The sequence below is a fragment of the Eptesicus fuscus genome, chromosome 15 (assembly GCF_027574615.1).
Source record: "Eptesicus fuscus isolate TK198812 chromosome 15, DD_ASM_mEF_20220401, whole genome shotgun sequence".
NCBI classification, from domain to species: Eukaryota; Metazoa; Chordata; class Mammalia; order Chiroptera; family Vespertilionidae; genus Eptesicus; species Eptesicus fuscus.
In genome coordinates, this window is record NC_072487.1 from 59,809,827 (window position 1) to 59,836,508 (window position 26,682).

Here is a 26,682-nt window from a genome sequence, read left to right on the forward strand (position 1 = left end):
TTTTAACGCTATTAAGAAATAAAAAATTTAAGGAGAACTGTGATAGCATTTACAGAGTAAAACTAAAACCAGAGAAGCTGGAGACATATTCAAGTACAGTAAGTCCTTACCTAACACCGTCAATGGGTTCTGTGACCTTAAACAAAATGATATGTAACAAAATCTGTTTTATCATATGGTAACTGGAATAAACAAGAGTTCCTACAAAGCACCTCATCAACGTTCCAAGAAAATGACACTGAAGGAAAGGCGGGCCCACTGTTATTGTTAGTATAAACAGAAGCCTGCTGATTCAACAGAAAAGCTGATTAGCAGGGAATTCCAATCCAAATTAGTTAATTTTGATTATTCTATCCTAGCAGCTATCTAGATTGTTCTCTGAGAATGCATAAGTTATTTGAAAACAAGGCCACCAGCGCCATTTGCTTGTATAATTCATGACATGAACATAGAACTCACAACTAAAAACAAGTGTCAGGTTTTCCCAGCCCATCAGGAAAGCAACTAGGAACTGAGAGCAATGGGGCTGTGGAAAACAACTGGATTAGAAGCTACGACACCTTAATTGGACTCCCTGTCCATTTTTGCTGAAGCAAATTGCAAACTCGCTGGCATTCTGTCCTTTGTTATAAAAAAGAAAAAATCCAGCCCAACCAGTTTGGCTCAGTGATGGAGTGTCGTTGACCCATGAACCAAGAGGTCACTGGTTTGATTCCCGGTCAGGGCACATGCCCAGGTTGCAGGATCAATCCCCAGTAGGAGGCGTGCAGGAGGCAGCTGATGGATGTGTTTCTCTCTCATCAATGTTTCTATCTCTCTATCCTTCTCCCTTCCTCTCTAAAATCAATGAAAACGTTTTTTAAAAAAACACAACACAAAGAAGTCCATCTGTGACACAGCTCCTAGGAGTGCTGTGAGATCAACTGAAAATTTGTGCAAAGGCAATGAAAACTGTAAAACACATTACAGGTGTAATAAGATACCATCCTATTTCCAGGGTTGAATGTTATTCTTTAAATAACTGACTCTTCAAGTTCAACAAAGCAAAGGAATAGCTCTTATAAGCCATAGTAAGACTGAAACTCCCCCAAAAAGACCCCCACAAGCCAATTAAATATCATGACGATAAAGATATTAATTATAAACTTCAAAATTTTTAGAAACACTAGAGCGAAGGCAACATCAAACCATAACTTGCTTTTTAGAGGGGAAACCTGACTCAGAACACCTTGTAACATTTCTGAGCATACCATATTTATAGACAGAAATCTGGTTGCTGGCATCGAGGATAGCGAGGTCGTTACTCCTTTCAGAGCATGAAGAGAACATGACTTGATTCACAGGCTCTGGGAGCAGCATTCGATGGGTGTACATGGGAGGTGGAACTACACTCTGCCGGAAGACTGTCACCAATACCCTGTCTGCATGTGACAGAGAAGGAGAAGGAGGATCAGACACATGGATGTTCAATTGTGAATTAAGGCATCAGAACAGCACAGTACCACTAACAAATGACGGTGGTAGGAGATACACAGCAATTCTTTAAAATAATTTTTGGTGTTTTATCATGAATAAGCTTAAACACCGTGTAAGGGGGGAAGGAAATATCATGGAAATATCTGTCTCTATCAGGCTATTGTCACCTCCAGACCTGGAGAAGTCCATCTCTTGTCTTGGAGGTTTTAGGAGCCAGGAGCTAGGACAAGGTCAAGAGATCAGAGTTCTAGGTTTGGCTGCAACCGAGCCAGACTAATGCAAGGAAATCAATGCCTTTAAAATCCTTGAAGCACTTCCCTCTGCATGGATTTGGTAATAAGGCATATATGATTAAGTCCTCTACACAGATCATGAGATTATTAAATCAGTATTATGACAACTATATAGAACATGAATTAGTACAGCAACTCACATTACAATCTTAGAAGCAAAGGTCAATGAAAATCTGAGTCAGGGCAAAGACAAGGCTAACACATTCAAAACCCTAACACGACTGTGCCTCTTCTGCCCAGGGTCAGAATTTCAATGTCTTCAAAGGCGGACCAGTAAATATGTGAAGACCATTGATGCTGCACAGCGAGGAATTGGGGTGGGAGGTGGATGTGGGGAGGAGGGACTATGGTCCTCAGGAAAGTACATGCCCCAGCTATAGGAATTCTCATCCAAACAAAACAACAAATAAGTCAAGATAAACCAACCGACCAACCAAATAAATATTTGGTTTTAATCAAACCACCACCTCTGCAGGCACCAGCTCAGGGGCCCCTTCCAGGCTCACAGACACCTTTTCTAGCTGCTTACTTCCATCGATGACAGCCACGTTGGCCATGTCACTTGAATTATCCCCCGAGCTCCGGTCGGTCGTCCAGCACCAGTCATAGCAGAGGTAGTGCCAGCCCTGACAGAGAACATGCAGCCGGTACGGGGTCACCGGGTCCCACATCAGAGATACAATCTTGCTCTTCCCGCAGGCGCTGAAGATCAAACTTTGCTTGAGATACCAGTGATAGTTCCCCACAGTCCAGAGCTGAACTGCAAGGGAGAATGAAAGGAGGCCTCAGAGGCTGGAGGACGAGACCTCATACCATTTGCTAGAGGGGGATGGGACAATCTTTTCTTTTCTGAATGACCCTTCCTGCTCAGCCTCTCCATTAAAATAATATTAACAATAATTGGTAAAAGGCAATTTTCCATGAAGACAAAATGTCAAGCTCAATAAAGTCAGAAACATATGTTTATTTTTGCCTCTACCTTCAAACTTTTTAATCATGAGGATGGAAGGCTAAGACAAGACAGTGTTTTAGTCAGTTGTTTTTCTTTTCATAACGAATTAGAAGGAAGATTAAAACTAGTAGCCCTTTTGCACGAAGATTCGTGCAATAGACCTTCATTCACCTGGCTGCCTGCACCAGTTTTCTGCCGGCACCGGGGACCCAGGCCTTGGCTGTGGCCACCGCCTTCTGCCTTCTTTCAGGGTCGGGGCTTGGCCCCAGGCGGTGGCCTTGGGCTCGGCCACACCCAACATCCCTGTTAAGGATCGCAGGAGCCGACCCCCAGTGGTTTCCTGCGATCGGTGCAGGCTCCCCGCTGGTGCCCAAGGCCGGGAAAGCCTCGGGCGGCTTTCCCGGCCTTGGGCTTGGCCGCACCCAGCGTCCCTGCAATGGTTTCCTGGTGGGCGTGGTTGTTGGGCGTGGCTTGGTTGTTGGGCGTGGCTTGGGCATAGCGAAGGTGCGGTCAATTTGCATATTTGTCTATTATAAGGTAAGATTAGAAGGAAGATTAAAAGTATTAAAACACTCAATTCAAAAGTACTGGACTAGCACCACTATGTTCTATTAAGCTTAAGTTGCTTATTACTTTCTCCCAAGTACTTTGCATGCAACTGGGTGCAAGGCTCTCTGGTATTAACTATGATTCAGCAGTCCAAGGGAGATTAGCAAGCAATTATCTTTTCCAACATCTATTAAAAGCAGAGACCTAATCCTGAGGGTGGGGAAAATGGGAAGATGTTGGTCAAAGGGTACAAACTTTCAGTTATAAGATGAGTAAGATCCAGGGATCTAATGTACAGCTTGGTGACAACAGCTAATAATACAGTAACGTTTACTTGAAACTTGCTAAGAGAGTTGATCTTAAATGTTCTCACAATAACAACAATAAAAATGGTAATTATGTGAGATGAATCTCATTGTGATAAAATTTTCACAATATATACATGTATCAAATCATACATTGTACATTTTAAACTTACACAGTTATATACCAACTAGAGGCCCAGTGCATGATTGAATCATGCACGTGTAGGGTCCCCTACATGCTTTCGCTTTCAATCGAGGTGGAGCTGGGTGCCTGTCCGCTGGTGCACCAGCGGACAGGCACCCAGCTCCCCAGCTTTTGATGGTCCGAGGTGGGACGTGAGCTTGCTGCCCCAGAGGCCCCTTCTGTTCTGCAGCACAGCCATGGCGCAGATGCTGAGCTTGCGCCGCCACTGGCGATGCAAGCTCAGCGTCTGGCCCAATCGGCTACCCTGGCCACCCCGAGTCCCGCCCCCTGCGCCTCCCTCTGGCCCAATCGTGGGCGTAGCAGAGTGATGGTAATTTACATATTACCATTTTATTAGGTAGGATTATATCTCAATAAAGTTAAAAAAAGACCTAATCATGTCAAGTCAAAACCAACTTTTATTAAACAGATGACACACATAAATGAAGTTCTTGATTATATTAAGAAACTTATTTTCTTTAATTATCTCCCAGCTCACTAATTCTTAATTCAGTGATCACAGCAAATCTAACCTAGTTCTCTAACCTGGCTATCGCAATACATCTCCCTAGCCAGTGATGGGCAACCTTTTGAGCTTGGTATGTCAAACTTCGCCAAAAAACTGAGCATAACTCGGGTAGTGTGTCACTTTGAGGAAAAAACTAACTCCAAAACTCTAGTCGCAAATGTTTCATCCTCAGGAGCAGCAAATGTTTCATCCTCGGCATGCGGCCACGTGTCATCAGAAATGGCTACGCGTGTCAGTGTTGACACGCGTGTCATAGGTTCGCCATCACTGTCCCTAGCAGTGAGTTGGTAAGCTAGACTTTCTGCTCATGCTGTGATAACAGGTATCATGGCTGTTGTTATGTAACACATATCCTGAGCATATCACAGTGCCTTGCCTGCCCTTGACACCCTGTGGTTCTCAACCCTGGCTGCATATTAAAAGTTATCTGGAAGCATTTTGTTTTTTAAATTAAATACAGATAGTCTTCATTCCGATACAATGAATCCAATATTGATGAGGCCTAGAAAGTGTTTTGTTTTGTTTTGTTTTCTAAAGGTGCAGCCAGGGTTGCCCAGCCAGGTGTGGCTCAGTGGTTGAGCTCAACCTATGAACCAGAAGGTCATGGTTCGATTTCCAGTCAGGTGACATGTCCGGGTTTCGGGCTTGATATCTAGTGTGGGGCATGCAGGAGGCAGCCAATCAATGATTCTCTCATTAATGTTTCTATATCTCCCTCTCCCTTCCTCTCTGAAATCAATAAAAATATATTTAAAAAATAAAGTTGCAACCAGGGTTGAAAGCCACTGGGTCAAATGAATGAATGAGTGAATGAAAAAATATTCAGTGCATTATTATTGATAATGAGAAAGCACAAAACTTTAAAAGTCTAACAGAATGGGATTTAATAAACTGCGGCACAAATGAATATTATCCAGTAATTAAAAATAATATAGATGGATATCTGAAGTAGAAATATGTTTGTCGCAGCAGAAAATAAGTTACAAAAACTGATGCATCATACCTATCTATATATACCTATCTATATACATAACAAAAATGAGGTCATGGCTATACTGAAACATATCAATAAAATCTGGAAGATGAGAAAATTTCAATAGTGATTATTAAAGAGACAGAATTATGAATTAACTATTTTCCTTCTCATCTTTATTTTGTAATGTTTTCACCTATTATGTATACACTAAAAAATACCTATTTACACAATTTAAAAGGTATAGAGATGATTCTTATATCTAATCCAATTTCTCTTTCACTTTCAGTGTAGTATTCCTTTGGTCAACATTGTGACTTCCTGTAGCAATACCATCTAAGAAAAGAAATTACTGGTGACCTTAATGGTCAAGTTTATATGTCAACTTGGCTAGGCTATGGTGCCAGGCTGATCACTAGTCTAGATATTGCTGGGAAGGTAGGAAGGTATTCTGTAGATGTGGCTAACATACACAATCAGATGACTTTTCTTCTTTCAATTTTCTAAAAAAATTATTTATTATTGAGACACACTGGTTAGTAACATTATATAATTTTTTAGGTGTACATTATAATATGATATCTATAAATACTGTAGAGTGCTTCCACCAAAATTCTAGTTTCCACCTGTCACCATAGATTTGATCCCCTTACCCATTTCGCCCTACAACAATCAGTTGACTTTAAATAAAGCAGATTATCCTCCACAATGAGCAGGTTTCATCCAATGAATTAAAGGCCTTAAAGAGCAAGGGTTTCCTGGAGAAAAAGGAATTCTACCTCAAACATGTAACGTAGGATCCTGCCTGTCTGCAAACTGCAGGCCTGTCCTATAAATTTCAGATAAGACTGAAACATCAACTCCTACCTGAATTTCCAGCCTGCTGGCCTGCCCTGATTCTGTTTCTCTAAAGACCCGTGACTGATGCATGGCTGAAACCATAAATAATCAAAACCTAACCACTGGCCCATCTCCACCTACCCCTCTCTACCATCTTTTATTCCACCACAGGACTAAGTAGAAGGGATAAGGGCAACTCCACATCTACTTTCAACTATATTTTATGGGGCAAAAGGCTGAAATGGTGCTGTCTTACCATACGTTTTTAGAGTGGAATTTTCTTCCCTTTGAAGGTCTTCCGACCAAACTGCAAGCACAGTGGAATCTGCATTCCAGAGCAGGTAATTTACCTAGTAGGGAAAACAGACCTGTCATTGTCCTTTAACTATGTATTTACTTCAAAATCTTTATGATACCTGAATTCCCTGCTCTCACAAACCAAACAATCCTCTCCTGGAGCAGACCCCTGGCTATAAATTATTAACCTACAGAGTCATTAAACAAATCTGTGTAATCTGTCCTCATATGCAGAGGACTCTAAAAAATGCATTACACTTAAAGATTAAAAGAGATTTAACAACCAAATGCAAGTGATAGTTAGTCAATCAGGGACATTTGAATATGGACTAGGGATTAGATAATACTAAGGGATGATTACTAATTTTGTAAGGTATGATTATGTAATTGTGGTTACTTACGGTTATTTAAAGAAAAATGTTCTTAACTGTTAGAAAAAAATATTAAAAGTTCATTTCCTAGAGTTTTAAAAAAAAACCCTAGGAAATAAAATGAAAATGTGTGTGTATGTATGTTTGTGTGTGAGGGCCAGAGAGAGGGGATAAAATAATTGTGCAAAATGTTGGTATCTTACAAATAATAGGTACATGAGAGTTCATCCACCTCTTCTCTCCACTTTGAGTGTCTTTATTTAAAGTTTACCTTTGGATGTGTATCTGCTCCAACAAAGATCCTAATGGTACACAAGCTGCTTAAGGTTTCAATGTTATGAATGAAAGGCATCTTTATTGCTGGAAGAATTGTACTTTTGTCAAAATAAACAATAAAACTAGCATTTCTATTTCCTGTCTATGTTTTATGTAGGGTGGGAAAGAAGTACCACTTATTCTTTAAAAATCTAAGAAAAATAATTTCTCATTTTTAAGAAGAAAAAAACCCCCACAAATGAACTTAGTTATAAGAAGCCACTATTTCTATTACTACGTACATGGGAGCTTCTATTTACACGCATGCCCACATCCGATATAAACCTTCTCTATAGCTGTGGGAAATCCCTAAATTTTATTCTGAAACAACTCAGGCACCTACCTTCACCTCATCTTTGAGGAAAGGAAGCATAAACTGTCCATGGAGAAGTCCATTTTTCTCAAAAAACACCACATCCTGCTGGTTGGGTTTATCTTGTGTGGATGCAATCAAACTGCCCGAGGGCCTTAAAGCAAACAGAGAGTGTTAGAAGGCCCGCAAGTACATGCAGCTGGCTTTAAACGAGATAAAATTAGGAGAAATGATTCTTTTCAGCAAAAACAAAAAGCATCCAAGGAAGTTTTAAATTCCATGTCACCAGGTAAGCAGTCACCCTAGTGAGACTATGCCTGCCCAGAGGAAAGAGTGCCTTTTCCTAATTTGCACAAAGCCTCCACTTGCCCCAAAAGCCTCAGATTTAGAATGCACTTGGGTGACTTTTTAAAAAGTCAATACCTTACTTAAATCATTGCATGTATAATGTCCTATAACACCATAACCTTTTTCTCCTTCAAGTAGATAACTTCAGCAAATATTCGATGCTCAGGAAGGTATTTTAAAGACTTCTCAATCACCTCATCTATAGGTTTTAATTCAAATACATTTTTCTCTTTGCTCTATCATCCAACTGCTACTCAAAGACTGGTGGGAAATGAGATATCTAAAACCTACAGACCTAGTGGCTTTGCATATAACAGATGCTACTGAGACAGTGGATGGGACACATCCTCTCTCTATATTAAGGGCAGCCACAATCACAAGCAGACTGTGACCACACAAGGGTGCTGGGCCAAGAGAATCAGGCTGGATCCACCCTGCACGTTCCTCAGCAGACAGATTCCCTTGGTGTGGGAGATGGTGCACAGGAAGGAAGCCCTCCTCCTAGTCCTCACCAGAACTCCACTGCCCACTGAGCTGTGCATACAGCGACTTCCCTTCTAAGCACCATTTTCTGCTTTATACAATGGCTTCATGGAGACCCTGCCTATAACCTACAAAACATATGGGTCTCGGAATTGTGAGATCTGCAAAGAAACTCAGAATCTACTATTCAAATTGAAGTCAGACTTCAGGGAACTAAAAAAGAAAAAAACATATAGGCTTACAGCCAAATGAAAAAAAGTAATTCTCTTTTTGTGTTATATAAACACCCACATTCAATAGGTACCACCTCTACCCCAGTTCCAAGAATCCTTTTTTTTGGTGTATTCTTTTTTCTTTATTGATTAAGATATTACCTATGTGTCCTTATCCTCCCAATGCCCCCCTAACCCCCATTCATGCCCTCACTCCCCTGGTGTCTGTGTCCATTGGTTAGGCTTATATGTATGCATACAAGTCCTTTGGTTGATCTCTCTCCCTCACCCCCACCCTTAGTTCCAAGAGTTCTGAGGAAGGAGTTAAAAGATTTCTTCTCCTACTCACTTCCAGGCCAGAGCTGGGCCCAGTCCTGCCACAGGCTCACTGGTTGACTGTAAAGCAAACTCACGGTTCCACACTCGGACCTTCCGAGCCCCTATGCAGTAGGTAGAGAGAAAACAAAACGAAAAACAAACAAGCTTAAAGCATTATGATAAGCACTGTCAAGTCGGAACTTTTCAAACACCCCCCCCCTTTATTAATAAAAACTGTCATAGTTTTACAAACAAATTAGATTAATCTTGGTAAAAATGTGTGTCCAACACATAGGAGGGTGGATAAAATTGCCTCAAAGAACTCATCGAATTCTTAGTTCTAAATTCGTTAACATCTAAAGTATATCTTTATGTAATAAAAGAAAACTCTCAATGAGAAAGAAAAAATTGCCCTGGCCAGTGCGGCTCAGTTGGCTGGGCGACATCCCATGCAACACAATGTTGCCAGTTGGATTATCATACACAAAAGGTTGCCTGGGTTGTGGGCTCAGTCCCCGTGGAGATTGAGTAGCAGGCAGCAGATCAATGTTTCACTTTCACATTGATGTTTCTTTCTCTCTCTCCCTATCCTTTCCTCTATCTCTAAGAATCAATTTTTTAAAAATCTTTAAAATGCTGAGTATCACCTAAAAAAAAGAGAGAATAAACTTTCCTGAACTTAATAAGATAAACTTTTAGTTTGTTTAACTGCAATTTATTTCCATACCTGTCTCTGGGCAAACAACACTCACAGCAAAAAACTGTCCATCACCACGCCAGGTGATTTGTGGTCTCTGGTCATCCCAGGGCAAAGCAGACTCAATCTAAAGAGATGAGGAAAGACAAATGTCACTGAGGACCTTCAGTGGCCCAGAATCAAACAAGCCTCAGGCTATTAAATGTCAATCTTTCTTATGCTATTAAGCTACCTAGAAAAAACCAGCTTCATAGAAACCTTAGGAACTCTTCTAATAAAAGGACCCTTAGATGCAGAAATCATCAGTAGAAGAGAAAAGAATTTCTAACAAAACAAAATTCTTCTTTGGGCATTAAAAAAAACGGCCTTCAAGCAACAGGAAAAAAGCTACAGATCGAGATATTAACACCAATGAGCTGAGGAATCTACCACGTAACTTCGACAAGAAAATAATTGTTGTTTGTCTAAATATAAATAGAAGAAAGAGAGAGTTCTATTTGTTGTGTAAGCTTCACAACAGTGCACAGAAGAGCCGAGCCAGCAATAATCAAGGCAGCAGCGATGGTGAAAACAGTCCAGTGCCACTTGCATCTCAATCCTGAAGGCCTTCAAGACAGAAACCAACTTTTCGGGGTTGGGGACAACTCCGCCTGAGCAGCCATCATCCATTCCTGTGACAGGTTAAGTCAGAATGGTGCCACAGTCTGTACCCCAGGAAATACACTGGCAGCCTAACCAGATTCATTCTAGGCGAAATGAAACCATGGTACAGAACACAAACTTCCTCAGGTGCAGGGTTAAAAGATGAAATACGATTCACAAAATGCAGCTAGAAATAATGAAAGATGAAAAACGGTACATGGCAGGCAGTGTATTACTGACTCATCTACACGAATAAAAGAGTAAGATGCAAAATGACCGTACCTTCGCGACGCCCACCAGCCAATCAGGAGTATGTAAATTAACCCAACAAAGATGGTGGGTTAATTTGCATACACAGGCGCCCCAGCCACTCCAGGCCTCTGGGCAGCGTGGGAAGGTAGAAAGGCGGCTCCCGGCCGGACCAAAGGCGGTGCTGGCAGCCAGGGGAAGGAAGGCCCATTCTTGCACGAATCTTCGTGCATTGGTCCTCTGGTTTATACTACAAGGGCAGTTCATGGAAATTTCTACATATAATATACACACAATGCTTTCATTTGCTCAGGCCCCAAATTATCCTGAATTCCACTTTCTTACACCCCACACCTAATCTATTATTGATAGATCTACCTTCAAAATATATCCAGAATGAAGGAAAATAAGTTTCATCCAAAAGGAAAAAGCAGGAAAAAATATCTAATATCTCCATATGTAGGAAAGTATAAAAACAGTTCTTCTACATATCAGGAAGAGATAGACAGAGTGTTTTACTTCTATCTGTGATTTATTTTTTACACTGAATATTGATTATAATTATTCCATATGCTGAAAAATAAAAAAGATAAAGCAACTGGCATTAAAAAAGGAAGAAGGATCTTCCTAGGACAGTGGTTGGTAAACTGCAGCTTGCAAGCCACATGCAGCTCTTTGGCCCCTTGAGTGTGGCTCTTCCACAAAATACCACGGCCTGGGCAAGTCTATTTTGAAGAAGTGGCGTTAGAAGTTTAAGTTTAAAAATTTGGCTCTCAAAAGAAATTTCAATCATTGTTCTGTTGATATTTGGCTCTGTTGAATAATGAGTTTGCCAACCACTGTCCTAGGATGACTCATTCCCTGCGGTTTTCTGAACAGTGTCAGCTTTACTAAAGCACAAGATATCTGTCCCTTATTAGCCTCTAAGTGTCTTTATCCATCAGATCAACCTTACCATTTGCACCTGAAAGGCCGCTTGCCTGCCTTCTGATCCGTGGAACTGGGTCTCCTTCCTGCCCCATCCAACTGTGATAAACTTGTCTAGAGAACAAATGATTGAGAACATGCAAGACAGCCAGTGAGCTAAATGAAATGAAATAAAAGCAGTTTCATTGCTAGTTTCCAAGAAGTTAGGGACTGGTAATTACTTGGGTGCTCTGAGACCTCTCAATAAATTGACTAGCAGTCAACATTAAGAAAAAGTAGGTGGGATTAGCTAGACCCAGGGCACTTCCCCATGCAAAGGTATGCTGGTTACTATCTATCTCTATGACTGGCCTCAAAGCTGAATGCCCCAGAGACCCATCCTGGATCCTGTCCTCTTCCAGGACCATACCTGCTCCCTGAGCAAGTTCATCCACTCCCAAGATTGTAAAGATTCCTACATGCCAATGGTTTGGCCCCTTACATTTGCTTACTTCACATAGTAATACCATGTATCCCTGAAACAAACCAAAAACATAACTCACCACCTACCCCTTTACAGTCCAGCAATTCCCACCTTCCCTCTCAAATCCTGGTACCTTTAATCCCACCATCTGAGCTTCAGGCTGGAGTCCCATTAAACTTTCCTCTTCACCTTACATACCCAAAGCCTCTATTGTACTTTCTAAACTGGTATTTTTCAAACTGGCTAGGGCAGGAGAGGAACCATGCACACATATTCCAAAATAGTTGCTCAGATAATTCCAAAAAATGTACTCCCATCCTTGTTGAGAATCAAATTTTTCCTGAATTTATTCCCTCTTTTGGCCCCTCACCCACCTTCTTTATCCCTCACCTATATTCCTCTGGCAACCTCTTACCAGGTCACCCTTACTCTTCCCTCTGTACCAATCACTCAATCTTGTATCATCAAAACCTTTAATGGCTGATCACCTATAACTCAATGTCCAAATTCCCTTCCTACCAAACATAATCAAAATTCATCCTGTTTATTTCATTCCACATTCACGTCCTGCCAACCATCGATGCTTAAGTATTCACAGTTGTCTGAAAAAGTTATGATGTGTCAAAGGCTTCTGGGAAACACCTTGCCTTGGAATGGGTTTATTCACTTGTTTGAACCACTTCCCTACCCTCCACCCTCATTTACCCAAGACCAATTCAGCCAAGACTCAGCTGAAGTAGCCACGTCTGAGAAGCCTTCCCTCTCCATAACTCCCTTCCTCCCCTTATGCTACTCGAATACCTGCACATCAAGTTATCAGTGAACTAATGGGACTCCTTAAGAGAAAAGCCAAATTGTCTACAGCACCTAACACTGCTGGGTTCATACCAATCCCAAAATTATTACTGAACAAATAAATTACTTTTGAATGAATAAATGAATAGCCATTTTCTAAATGACTTCTCAGAGTTGGTGGAATAAGAAGGCATGAAATTAGACCTCAGGAAACGTTAAAAATCTTTGTTAATTAGGGATGAGTTAATTAAAAACATTTAATTAACTCATCCATAATGCCTTGGCAGGGCCAGGCCAAATGATTTCGCAGCCTTATACAGCCCATGGGCTGGACATTCCCCGCCTCTGTCTAGCTAGTGTAGTCCCTTTCCTGGGCAACAATTATCAAGTTGACCCTAAGCATAGTTTTCTATTCCCCAGGTTATTGACAAAGCTAACTCTCAGACTGGGAGAGGCTCTGATGTATGCCTTTCAAGATTGGGAGTGTGTCAAAGGAACTGGGCGATCAGACATTTAATGAATGGAAGTTCAAACATCATAGTCCTTTGGGTTATGACACGGAGATTAGTGCGCAAGACAATGATCAAACTTGAGTGGAACGCAGGTCACAAGACATTTCAAACAAAGCTATACTCACTTTCACCAAAATCATCCTGATGGATCTGATGTTCCATGATCGGTTCAAAGTCTTTTGTCATCATAATCAGAGTCTGTTGACCTTGAAGGGGCACAAACAAGAATGATTTCATTTTCATACAACAAATTTGCAATTCCATAAGTATCAATGGCACTGGAAGCTGCAGAGCTGGTGTGAAGGAGTTTACAGTCAGAACAAGACAGAGAGAATTCATTCTAAGTGTTTGACTCTCATAAATGCAAAGAGCTTCTGACGTGATGCTTATTCTCAGCTATTTATGTTGTAAGGCTAACATAAAAGTCCTCTCTAAATTATAACACTGGTATAATTGTTAAAAGAAAAATTTGAAACCTACACAGCTTAACCCTGTGAGATATTAGGAGCCATGTTTGATAAAAGTCAGATGAGATCAATGACAAGTTTACCTGTAGCAAGAAGCACCAGCTCTTGGTCAGGACTCCAACTCATGACTGCGATACCACTGGCTACACTCCCTACACATTCCAGCTGAGACAGACAGAAAAAATAAGAGATTAAAACCCCACTGTCTCAGTGAAAATTTACTACAACCATAATCAAAATAATTAAAAACAAAACAACCATGAGTTTACTCAACAAACATTTATTCAGTATCAGGTATTGAGAGACTAGGCATGACACAGGGCACAGGAAGTGGACGTGACTATGGACATTCCAGTCCTCCCAGAGTTATCTCACGAAGGAGATGAAAAGATGACTCTACAGTGGGATTAGAGATATAATTGAGGTTTCTGGGAATTAAGTTAAGATTCAAAGCAGGAAATCACTAGTGGCCCAGGAATTCAGGAAAGCTTTTCTGGAAAGGTGCCTTGAAGGGTGATAATAGGGCCAGGAAAAAGACATCAGGGGGAAATGCAATATTGAGGCACAAAATAAATTTTAAAAAAAGGAGCAGTTAAATAACAGCTGTAAGTAGAGCATAAGCGCGCGCGCGCGCGCGCACACACACACACACACACAGGAATGATGGGGGAGGGGAGAGGCTAAAAGGAATTTGGGGAACACATAGTGAAAGTTCCTATAAGGTACAATAAGAACATGGATTCTGTCTTGCATACATTGAAAAGCCACAAATAGGGAGGATTAAAATCATTTGATTAAATTAATGGACAGGAGGAGCTCAGTAATCAGGAAAAATCGCTACAGGAAGTTTTGAAAATAAAAGCATACCTTTTAAATATGAGAAACACTATTTAAGTTGGACTTGATGTCTTTGGTATTTCTTACCATAAACTGAAAGTAAGATTTATTACTGCACTAAATGGAATGGTTAAAAGCAAAGGTATCAGATTTAGACAGCCAAGGTACATATCCCCTCTGAAAACGATGACTTTGGCATAGTTACTTAAGCTCTCTGTGCCTCAATTTCCTCTAGTTCTAAAGAACTGAAAAACTATCTATCTCATAAGATTGTATATTAAATAGATTATGCTTGAAAAGCACTTGACAAAGTGCCTGGCACATTGTAAACATTGAATAAATGTCTGCTACTACTATCATTATATTATTAGTAATACTGTAAGTCTCATTGCACAATCAATATTAAAGAGATCACAACTCATGTTGTAATCAAAGAAGTTTAAAAAGACTTAGACTATTTTAGTGTGAAACCCTTGCTGTTAAAAAGGTAAAGACAGAAATCCGGAAAGTCAGCCTTATGCTATAGTAGAGAAAGAGGCTAACGGTTGAAATCTATCTCCTTTGGCAATCTTAAATATTTCAAAGATTTTCTAATTGAGAAATATAAATTACAATTCAGGATCAGATTTTGATAAGAGGTGAACTACACCACATAAGAATGGCCAAGGTGTGTTTTTTCCAGGTTGTAATTGTTCTGATTAACAAATGCAGTAGACAAAACTGAGTTTTAGAAGAATCTTGAAATATAGCTAAAGCCAACAATTTTTTGTAAAGAAATATATATTGCAACGACTGTAATTTATAAAATGCTTAAATAGTACATCGCCTGAATATTTAAACTTCTATGCAAAACAAGGTTCTGTTGGAGGACGCTTGAGACTTCCTCTACACTGACTCTTGTACTTACCTGGAGTGTGCTCAGATTGCACAGTATGACATCTCCAGAAGCCGTGGCCAGGCACACAGACTCCTGATCCAGCAAGTCCTGAATACCAACAATGCAGCCACTTCCATCCTCTGGGAGAAAGCCTTCGGCCACTAAAGAAATTTCGTTTCTCACCTTCCATCAAAACAAACACATAAGCAAATTAAGCCAATCTACTTACAAGAACAACTGACAACATTTCCAGAAATAAAATGCTTTTTAATGCTTCATTTATAACATAAAAGCTTTCAAAAAAATTTTTTTTCTAGATAAAAATCCAAACTTTCACTTAAGGACTCTCATAACCCTACTATATTTAACAAGAAAAATAGTTTATGCAACATTTTTGATAAGCAAACATAAAAGCAAAAAGCCTGGTCTCTTAAAAAATATCCAATAAAACATGAAGTTAATAACTATGGCTTTCTTTTTTTTTTTTCTTTCTTTTTTTGACTATGGTTTTCTGAGATTTCTATCGATGGAGGGAGGGGACTAAGAATGTAATCACCTAAAATACATTAGTAGCAAAATATAATTAAGGGAAGATATTAGAATCAATCCAAATAGCTTTTAAATATATACAGGGGTAGGCAAAAGTAGGTTTATAGGTGAGTACATGACACAGCTTATTCTTTTTTATTTTATTTTTAAATTTTTATTGTTGAGGGTATTACAGATGTCCCACCATTTTCCCCATCCGCCTGGCTCCCACCCCACCCCAGGCCTTCACCATACTATTGTCTATATCCATAAGCTATACATAACCAGTTCTTTGGTTAATCTCTTCCCACTTCTCCCCCCACTCTTTCCCTCTGAAATCTGCCAGTCTGTTCCATGCTTCTGTCTCTGGACCTATTTTTGATCAGCTTATTTTGTTCATTAGATTCCACATATAAGTGAAATCATATGATATTTGTCTCTCTCTGATTGGCTCATTTCACTTGGCATAATAATCTCCAGGTGCCTCCATGCTGTCACGAAGGGTAAAAGATCCTTCTTTTCGTACAGCTGCATAGTATTCCATTGTGTAAATGTACAATGGCCTTTTTATCCATTCATCTACTGATGGATACTTGGGCTGTTTCTAGATCTTAGCTATTGTAAATAACACTGCTATGAACACAGGGGTACATATATTGTTTCTGATTGGTGTTTTGGGATTCTTAGAATATATTCCCAGAAGTGAGATTGCTGGGTCAAACGGCAGTTACACTTTTAATTTTTTGAGGATTCTCCATACTGTTTTCCATAGTGCCTGCACCAGTCTGCATTTCCACTAGGATGTGTACTAGGATTCCCTTTTCCCACATCCTCGCCAGCATTGATTTTTTTTTATGGTAGCCATTCTGTCAGGTGCAAGATGGTACCTCACTGTCATTTTCATTTGCATCTCTCTGATGATTAGTGACGTTGAGCATTTTTCCATGTCTCTGGGTCAACTGTCTATTTCTTTTGCAAAAGTGTCTATTCAGGTCTTTTGCCTATTTTTAAATTGTATTTTCTTCCTTTTTTGTATAAGGTCTTTATATATTTTGGAAATTAACCCCTTACCAGATGTATCACTGGCAAATATGTTCTCCCTTTTCATTTCGTGATATCTTTGCTGTGTAGAAATTTTTGGTTTGATATAGTCCAATTTGCTTATTTTTTACCCATTTCTCTTGCCCTACGAGATGTATCAGCAAAAATTCTGCTACTTGAAATGTCCGAGTTTGATGCCTATGGTTTCTTCTGGGATTTTTATGATTTTTGCAACTTACATTTAAGTCTGTTATCCCTTTTGGATTCATTCTTGTGTATGGTGTAAGTTGATAATCTAGTTCCTTTTTTTTTTTTTGCATGTACCTATCAAATTTTCCCAATATCATTTATGGAATAGATTGTCTTTACTCTGTTGTATGCTCTTGCCTACTCTATCAAGTATTAATTAACCATATTGGCGTGGGCTAATTTCTGGGGTATCTGCTCTGTTCCACTGCTCTATATGCCTATTCTTGTGCCAGTACCAGGTTGCTTTTATTGCAATGGCTTTGTAGTATCCTATCTAATAAAAGAGTAATATGCAAATTGACCATACCTCCGCCACACCAGCAAGCCACACCCACCAGCCAATCAGGAACAAGTATGCAAATTAACCCAAACAAGATGGCTGCGGCCACGGAGAGAGCAGGAGGCTTGGGTTTCCCCGGCAATGGAGGAAGCCAAGCTTTTTGCCTGCCCTGGCGGGCCCAGGCCTCCACTCAAGGCTACAAAGTTTCAATTATAGAAGATAAATAAATCCCAACAAAAATGGCAGCAGTCACGGAACTGGAGTGAGCAGGAGGCTTGAGTTGCCCCAGCGATGGAGGAAGCCAAGCTTTCCGGTGGGCCCAGGCCTCCACTCAAGGCTACAAAGTTTCAATTATAGAAGACAAATAAATCCCAACAAAAATGGCTGCGGCCATAAGCGAGCAGGAAGGAGGCTTGGCATCGCTCAAGGCTACAAAGTTTCAATTATAGAAGATAAATAAATCCCAGATTCCAGGGCCTCTGCTTGGGTCGCTGGGGGGCGTGGCCGGCCTGCAAACCACCACAGGCCCCTCACCCAGGCCGCCCCACGCCCCAAGGGAACCCCCACCCTGATCCAGGATACCCTTCAGGGCAAACCAGCCAGCCCCCATCGGTTTACCAGGCCTCTATCCTATCTAATAATATGCAAATTGACCATCACTCCAACACACAAGATGGCCAGCAGGGGAGGGCAGTTGGGAGGGACCAGGCCTGCAAGGGAGGGCAGTTGTGAGGGACCAGGCCTGCAAGGGAGGGCAGTTGGGGGCAATCAAGCCTGCAGGGGAGGGCAGTTAGGGGTGACCAGGCCGGCAGAGGTAGGATCAGGCCTAAACAGGCAGTCGGACATCCTTCGAGGGGTCCCAGATTGGAGGGGGTGCAGGCTGGGCTGAGGGAGACACACCCCCGTGCATGAATTTTGTGCACCGGGCCACTAGTAGTTTGATATCTGGTATTGTGATCCCTCCAATTTTGTTCTTCTTTAAGATTGCTGTGGCTACTGAAGGTCTTTTTTGGTTCTGTATAAATTTTTGGAATATTTGTCCTAGATCTGTGAAATAAGAAGGTATTCTAGTGGGGATTACATTGAATCTACAGATTGCTTTGGGTAGTATGGGCATTTTAATGATTAATTCTTCCAATGCATGAAGAAGGTATATTCTACTGTTTGTATTTTCCTCTGCTTTTTCAATGACCTATAGCTTACCAAGTACAGGATTTTTACCTTTTTGGTTAAATTTTTTCCTAGGTTTCTTATTTTTTTCATTGCAATAGTAAATGGGATTGTTTTTTTAGTTTCTCTTCCTGAGAGTTCTTTATTGGTATATAAAAATGCTATCGATTTTTGGGTGTTAATTTGTTACGTACTTTGCAGAAATAAATGTAGTTTTTTGGTAAAAATCTTCAGGATTTTCTATGTACAATATCATCTCATTTGTGAATAAAAAGTTTTACTTAACTCCTTTCAATTTGGATGCTTTTTATTTTTTATTTTTTAAAATATATTTTATTGATTTTTTTACAGAGAGGAAGAGAGAGGGATAGAGAGTTAGAAACATCGATCAGCTGCCTCCTGCACACCCCCCACTGGGATGTGCCCGCAACCAAGGTACATGCTCTTGACTGGAATCGAACCTGGGACCTTTCAGTCCGCAAGCCGATGCTCTATCCACTGAGCCAAACTGGTTTCGGCTTATTTTTTCTTCTTGTCTTATTGCTGTAACTAGGACTTCCAGTACTATGTTGAAAAGGAGCAGTGAAAGTGGACAGACAACCTTATCTTGTTCCTGTTTTTAGGGGAAATGTATTTTAGTTTTTGCCCATTGAGTATGATGTTGGCTATAGGTTTGTCATATATGGCCTTTATTATATTGGTATTTTGAGGTATGCTCCTTCTATTTCCACTTTGCAGAGTTTTTAATAAAAAAATGGGTGCTGGATTTTGTCAAATCCATTCTGAGTCTATCGATATGACCATGTGATTTTTATCCTTCATTGTGTTTATGTGACATAACACATTTGAGTTGTGAACAATGTACATGCCTCACATCCCCAGAATGAATCCCACTTGCTCATGGTGTACAATCTTTTTAACATATTGCTATATCTGGTTTGCTAAAGTTTTGTTTAGGATTTTAGCATCTATGTTCATCAGAGATACTGGACTCTAATTTTCTTTCTTTGTAGTGTCTCTATCTGGTTTTGGAATTAGGATAATGCTGGCCTTATAAAAAGGAGCTGAGAAGCCTTCCTCCTCTTGAATTTTTTAGAATACTTTGAGGATAGGTGTTAGGTTTTTTTTGAATGTTTGGTAAAACTCCCCTATGAAGCCATCTCTTTTGTTTGCTGAGAGGTGTGTTTTTTTATTGCTGCTTCAATTTCATTAATTGTTACCAGCCTATTCAGGGTTTTCTGATTCCTCCTGATTGAGTTTTGGAATACTGTATGTTTCCAGGAATTTGTCAATTTCACTGAGGTTGTCCGTTTGTTGGAATATAGGTGTTCATAGTATTTTCTTTCAATCCTTTGTATTTCTGTGGTGTCAGTTGTTACTTTGTCTCTTTCATTGCTGATTTTATTTGGGTCATCACGTCTTTGTTTTTTGATGAGTCTGGCTAAGGTATTTATCTTTTTTATAATCTTTTATCTTTCTGAAGAACCAGCTCTTGGTTTCATTGATCTTTTGTATTGTTTATTTGGCCTCCATGTAATTTATTTCCACTCTGATCTTTATTATTCCTTTCCTTTTACTTCCTCTGGGCTTTTCTTGTTGTTCTAAGCTATAGGGTTAGATTGTTTATTTGAGCCTTTTCTTGTTTCTTGAGGTGGGCCTGTAATACTATGAACTTCCCTCTCAGGAATGCTTTCACTGTGTCCCATAGATTTTGTTCATTTTCATTTGTTTCCAGGATGTTTTTTAATTCTTCCTTGATCACATTGGTAACCCATTTATTACTTAATAACATACTCCTTAGCCTTCATGTGTTTGAATGTTTTGGGGTGTTTTTATTATAGTTGATGTCGCTTCGTGCCATCATGATCTGAGAAGATGCTTAACATGATTTCAATTTTCTTGAACTTGTACAGACTTGTTTTGTGTCCTAACATGTGGTCTATCTTTGACAATGTTCCATGTACACTTAAGAGTGTATATTCTGCAGTTTTGGGGTGAAATGTTCTGTAAATATCAATTAACTCCATCTGATCTAGTGCATTATTTAGGGTCATTGTTTCCAGGTTGATTTTTTTTTGTCTGGAAGATCCACCCAATGATATCAATGGAGTGTTCAAGTCCCCTACCATGACTGTATTTTTGTCTACCTCCCTTTACAGTCTCCAGTAGTTTTAAAAATATATTTAGGTGCTCCTATGTTGGGTGCATATGTTTAACAGGGTTATATCCTTTTGTTGGAATGATCCATTTAGCCTTATATAGTAACCTTCTTTGTCTCTTATGGCCTTTGTTTAAAAAAAAAATTTTTTTTATTGATTTCAGACAGAGAAAGGGAGAGAGGGACAGAAATATCAATGAAAGAGAATCATTGATTGGCTGCCTCCTGCACACCCCCCACTGGGGATTGAGCCTGCAACCCAGGCATGTGCCCTTGACTGGAATCGAACACGGGACCCTTTACTCCGCAGGCCAACGCTCTATCCACTGAGCCAAACTGGCTAGGGCAATATTTAACATTTTAATTATGATGTGTCTTGGTGTGGGTCTCTTTGGGTTCCTCTTGACTGGGATTCTCTGTGTTTCCTGAACTTGTGTAACTTTTCCCTTCACCAGGTTAGGAAAGTTTTCTGTCATTATTTCTTCAAGCAGGTTCTCTATCCCTTGCTCACTTTCTTCTCCCTCTGGTACCCCAACAATGCAGATGTTGTTCTGTTTCAGGTTGTCCCAAAGTTCCCTAAACTCTTCTCATGCTTTTTAAATGTTTTTTGCCTTTTATTTCTCTGAGTGTCTTTCCACCTTGTCTTCCAAATTGCTTCATCAATCCTCTGCTTCATCAATCCTGCTTTTAATTCCTCCCAGTGTATTATTGATATTAAATACAATATGCTTCATTTCCAATTCGTTCTTATTCATGGTTTCTATAGTCTTTCGTGCTAATGTATTTCCCACTAAGTTCCTTGTAGTTTTCACTAAGTTTCTTGGGCATCTTTACAACTATTACTCTGAACTCTATGTCTGGTAAATTGCTTACCTCCATCTCTTTTAGTCTTTTACTGGAGAGTCCTCCTTTTCTTTAATTTAGGGGTTCTTTGTCTTCCCCTTTAAGTTGTATCTTTGGGTTTGTTTCTATGTATTAAAATACCTGCTATGACTCTGGTCTTAGCAAGGTGGTCTTTTGTAGTAAATGTCCTGTTGGAACCAGTGGTGCAGACTCCCTGAACTACTGAGCTGTATGCTCTAGTAGTGACCCTTATGTGATTTGGGCTCTTCTGTTGTAATTGGGTTTTGACCATTGTTTTCCATTCATGGGTGAGATGTCCTCTCAGGCTGGATAACTGTGATGCTCAAGCCAGACAATGCCATGCAGGTGCTGACAGAACAAAACAAAACAAAACATACAAAAGAACCCTACAACAACAGCAAAAACAACCCCAAAAGAAAAGAGAATTAGGAAAGAGAAAAGACAACAAGAATAATAAACAAAAAAGATAATACTACTACTAATAAAATAAAAATTAAAGAATACTAGAAAAGAGGAAGAAAAGGGAAAGAGAAAAGGGGGAATATTCATGCAAGATAGCCAGCCACTAATGCTTCCTGAGATTCCCGCCTCCTGAGCTGTATCCCAAGGGGTGGGGTAATTGCCTTTTCCCAGGCTTTTGGTACAGGGAGGGGCTTGTGTGTCTCAGGAGAAATACCGCTGTAATATGGGAGAAAGGGGGTGACAGCACAGGTATCCCGGCGGCCGTCCTCCCTGCCATGCTCCCTAACCCCTTCTACCCCTGTCTTTCCTCAGGCAACTCCAGTATGCACCTCCCACTCCAACAAAACTTGGGTGAGAGACTGGGCACAGAATTCCTGAGCTCTAGCCGTCTAAAAAAAGTGGCTTTGCCTCCAGCGGCTCTGCTCCCTGGCTGATATAAGCCAGGCGCTGGTTGCTACGTGGGTGGCTGTTGCCAAGCTGCTCAGCGCTCTGTTAGAAGCTCCACCCCTGGTTGCTGTGTGGGCAGCTACTGCCCAGTGGCTCAACTCTCTGGCTGTCCTAGACTCTCTCCCAGGGAACCCTCCTCACCCTTGGCCCATGGTTCCTGAAAGCTCAGCCAATGGCCTCTCGACCCAGCCCTTCTTACAAGTCTAGAGGTGGTTTCTGGCCTTTCTTGTTTAAAAGTCTCTTCCCTCTGTCTAAAGCAGGTATGTCAGGGTGAATATTTCCCACTTAAGTTCTAATTCCAGTTAGATCCCGGGAGGAGGTAGGAGAAAGATCCTCCTACTCCTCCACCATCTTTCTTCCGTCCAGAGTTTATTCTTGTATTATTATTTATTAATTGTATTATTTTCCATATAACAACCATTAACCTACTTTTGACCCACCATATACAAATATATATATATATTTATATACATATATGCTCAAGATCCTAGAGTGAAGATTCTGATTTAATTGGTATGAGATGGAGGCTGAAACAGTTTTAAAATGGCAATTTTCAATTTCCAGTTGAGAACCACTGTTACAAAAAGTACAAGGTAAAAAGGGTAAAAAGTAGGGTACCCACATAAAATATGAAGTCACAGTTTTGCCAACTCATATTTAAAACAGTAGTAAAGTAAAAGGTAGGTTACTACTTACATTACACCTAATATGACATCACTGTAAAACAAAGGGAGTTCTCATTTAGGAGTATAAAAAATCAGTATGATTTAAAGACTATCTGGGGGAAGCAAGTTTGGAAAAAAACAAGTCAGCGGTCATGCCAAATGCTTGCATTCTCAAACAATAACTCACTTCTCTTGTGACAGGGTCCACTTCTACCAGTCCATGTTCTGAGCCAATGAGCACTGTGCTCCGCTCAGTTCGGAAAGAGAAGCACTGAGGTGTCCCTGGAGCCTGAATATCCCTGAACTCCAGGGTCCGAAGTAACTTCAGATTTCTCATGGTGAAGCAATTCCTGAAAGAAAAGTACAAATATCCCTTGATAAAACACTCAGTTCTAAAACAAAAATATTTAACATCAGTTATTCCTCTGTAAATTTGAAAGAAGAAAATGAATGGAAAAACATTTCATTTTTTAATATATGGATAACTTTATAATCCAATAGATTTATAAAGTCATGTAAAATACATATAAATATTTGAAGAAAATCTGGAATGAAATTCCTTTAATATCACTAAATACATTTATTTATAAGCTGGGATATACTTCCGTTAAAAAAGTTAAAATTTAAATCAAAAGTAGAAGTAAATATAAGTACATACCATTCTAAGAGGGAAAATAAGACCTGTAAAATTGTAACAGTTTACTTCAAAATGATAACCAATGTTTGAGTTGCTTAATGACTTGATATGATTACTTCATGTAATTCAGCTTTCCTGGTCTGGTTTTTGCCAGTGCAAGAGTAAGGAGAGAAAAGAATGATAAATAGGAAACCTACTTCAATCTGGCAAAATCAGACTTGCTTTAATGTATATTATCTAAGTAAGAGGAAAACAAATATTAATGTGCTGGGTATTATATTCTGATCCCTCTAAGGTTTATAATTGGAAATCCCTAAGTTATGTTAGGAGTGGCAATTACACAAACCACAATGGCCTAAAGCCACCATATTCTAAGATGAATTCTCTCATCTTGGCATTTCATACATATGACATTGAAAAAGATGAGGTAATCCTTCTCCTACACAGCAGATAATGTTAAGTGTAATATGAAAGATATAATATATAAAATGTGGTTTAAGAGAAAGGCAAAACCATGTATGGTGGAAGCAAGAAAAAAAAAATCAAGGTAAACAATGGTTTTATAAGCTTAGGTGATGTTTATATTCAAGAACTTCTAGAAATTATTTGAACCTGTATTATACCATAAAGGTTTTAAGTTTAATTCTGCACAGAAAGTTTAGACTTTCCAAAGCATATAAAAATTACATCCTTGATCTTTCATTAAACATAGAGATGACCACTGGTATATATCTGAAAGGACTGGTAGATCTGAGATGAGAGACTGCCTGGCATGTCTGACTAGAGGGGAATAAACGGGTGATAACAGTAGCAAGAGGTAAGGACAGACAAGAGGGGGACCAGATGTGTAGTTTCCCGGCTCTTCCATTCTGGTTCACCTAATAATAATTATCATTGTTACTGTTGCCATGATCAGATCATAAAAATATATTCACATCCCTCCCTGTGAATATTCACCAATAACCTGTGGAGCCCTGAGTCCATGTACTGAAGGATAAGAATCTGGAGGGTAAAGGCAGTAAGAGCTGAGAGGAACTCACTATTTCCTGTTAGCTTACTGTTCCCAAACCTGCTGCCCCAGCAGTGGGCTTTCATCCTTGTAGGGGCCGTTGGTTCCAGTCTTTAGTACTCCCATGACCAGCCTCATCTCCCCCATCCCTAGAAGTACCAGCAATAACCAGGCCCCTCCAGGTGTCTGAAATCCAGCCATAGGAGGGCTCCTCCTCTGAATTCCAGAAGTCTGAGTCCTTGCTTTATGAATGCCTCTGCTCCAAGTTTAGGCCATGATAATCCCAAGGGCTTCCCTTGTTTTGATCCCCAGCCCTAGCTAAGTGTTGTAGCTACTTCCATCAGTTTACCTTTTGCTTTCTGTTCCTCCAACAGCTATTTAACTAGTTCTTCATATTAAATCCTGTTCAAATAATAATGTGATTTCTACTTTTCCAACTGGACCCTGACTGACAAATACAACCAACAACCGGTTCTCAAATCACTGAGCTTCCAGAATCACCTGCCAAGGTGAGCTCATCATTCATCTCCCCACTCCCCGACTCAAAAAGAACTTCTCGGAATGTTCACACCCATCATCCTTACTCCCTTATCTTCTCCAAGTGTCCCCACAATTTGCAAGGACAGCAAAGGAGTATCCTCCAAACTTCCCCGGGACCTCAATTTACTAGTACCCTTTCTTTTACATCTGCAATCTCCAACTCCTAGCCCTCAATGATTCAACTTTTTTGTCTTTATATGTAGTCAAGAACTCTCTACACTAGAGATCAATCCTGATCTCCAAAATGTCTGACAACTCCATTTTCTTCCCTTGCTCCTTTGTACATCTCTCAGCTAATTATGAAGCCCCTGACTACAAGTGCCAGGCAGCTCACTAATATGCTGCCGAGATGGAACCGTCTAGCCCTGACCCTCCCTAAACTGGATACTAAACCCACATTTTCAACCTCCTAATGTTACCACAAGAATGTCTCACAAACACATCAATGCAACCTGGAAAATGAAGTACTTACTATTTCCCCACCACATGTTTTCCCTATTTGGGGACTTGGCATTTCTACTCTCTCTGTTCCCCAACTTGAAAACTGCCTACTTTTTGCTCACACTTTTCATTCTAAACTATTCACTGGTTACCTCCGTGGCTGTCAGTATACAGCTTGAGTCCTTTATACAGTAAGTACCTAGTCAATCCCAAGAACTGGTGTGTGGCCTACATGAAACACGGAAAGCATCCTGGCCGTGTGGCTCAGTAGTAGAGCATGGGCCTGCACAACGAAGGATCGAGGTTCCTTTCCCAGTCAAGGGCTTGTACATGGGTGCAGGTTCACTCCTGGACCTGGCTGGGGAGCATGCTGGAGGCAACCAATTAATGTGTCTCTCTCACACAGATGTTTCTCTCTCTTTCTCTCACCCTCCCCCTCTCTAAAAATCAATGGAAAAAATATCTTCCGGTGACGACTAAAAACAAAACATGGAATGAGAACCTGGTAAGTGCTCCAATCTGAAAGACAAGAAATGATGCTGTCACTGCCTCCAAGAGGTCACAGCTTAACGGTATAGAGGGCCATATACTATATACCACATTAGACGGAGAAACACAGGGGACATCACGAAAAAGTCCCAGACACGAGAAGGGACCCGCCACCGTATTTGAACTTCTAATAACCATCGCCTTCTATCGCGCATTAATTGATTCGCTTTCGGCGGTACTGCCCACTCCTGCAAGGAATCCGCAGGCTGAGGAAAGTGTGCAGCTGGGGAGCAGGGCCCTCCCCCGTGCCCAATGCCGCAGGTGGACGCAAACCTGCAGAAAGAGAACTTAAGGCTCGAGGGCAGAGGTGGTCACGCAGCACCCCACGCCTGGGCCTGCACCGGGCAGAGGTGCGCGCTGGGGATTCCCGGCATCAGGACCTGGCGGAACCGGGCCGGGCTGCGAGCCCCCACCCCAG

General features: G+C 40.5%; 1 protein-coding gene across 1 annotated transcript in view; it reads right to left on the minus strand.

The window, feature by feature from the left end:
- ELP1 (elongator acetyltransferase complex subunit 1) overlaps window positions 1-26,682 on the minus strand; it is a 60,519-nt gene that overhangs the window by 33,561 nt on the left and 276 nt on the right. The window contains exons 2-12 of the mRNA XM_008141822.3: window positions 23,276-23,438; window positions 15,255-15,407; window positions 13,594-13,675; window positions 13,169-13,249; window positions 11,302-11,387; window positions 9,486-9,582; window positions 8,790-8,880; window positions 7,428-7,551; window positions 6,358-6,451; window positions 2,299-2,529; window positions 1,251-1,421 (exon numbers count right to left, since the gene is read on the minus strand). Of these exons, the coding sequence (XP_008140044.2) occupies window positions 1,251-1,421; window positions 2,299-2,529; window positions 6,358-6,451; window positions 7,428-7,551; window positions 8,790-8,880; window positions 9,486-9,582; window positions 11,302-11,387; window positions 13,169-13,249; window positions 13,594-13,675; window positions 15,255-15,407; window positions 23,276-23,425 (1,360 nt within the window). The 5' untranslated portion in view covers window positions 23,426-23,438. The remainder of the gene's footprint in view (window positions 1-1,250; window positions 1,422-2,298; window positions 2,530-6,357; window positions 6,452-7,427; window positions 7,552-8,789; window positions 8,881-9,485; window positions 9,583-11,301; window positions 11,388-13,168; window positions 13,250-13,593; window positions 13,676-15,254; window positions 15,408-23,275; window positions 23,439-26,682) is intronic.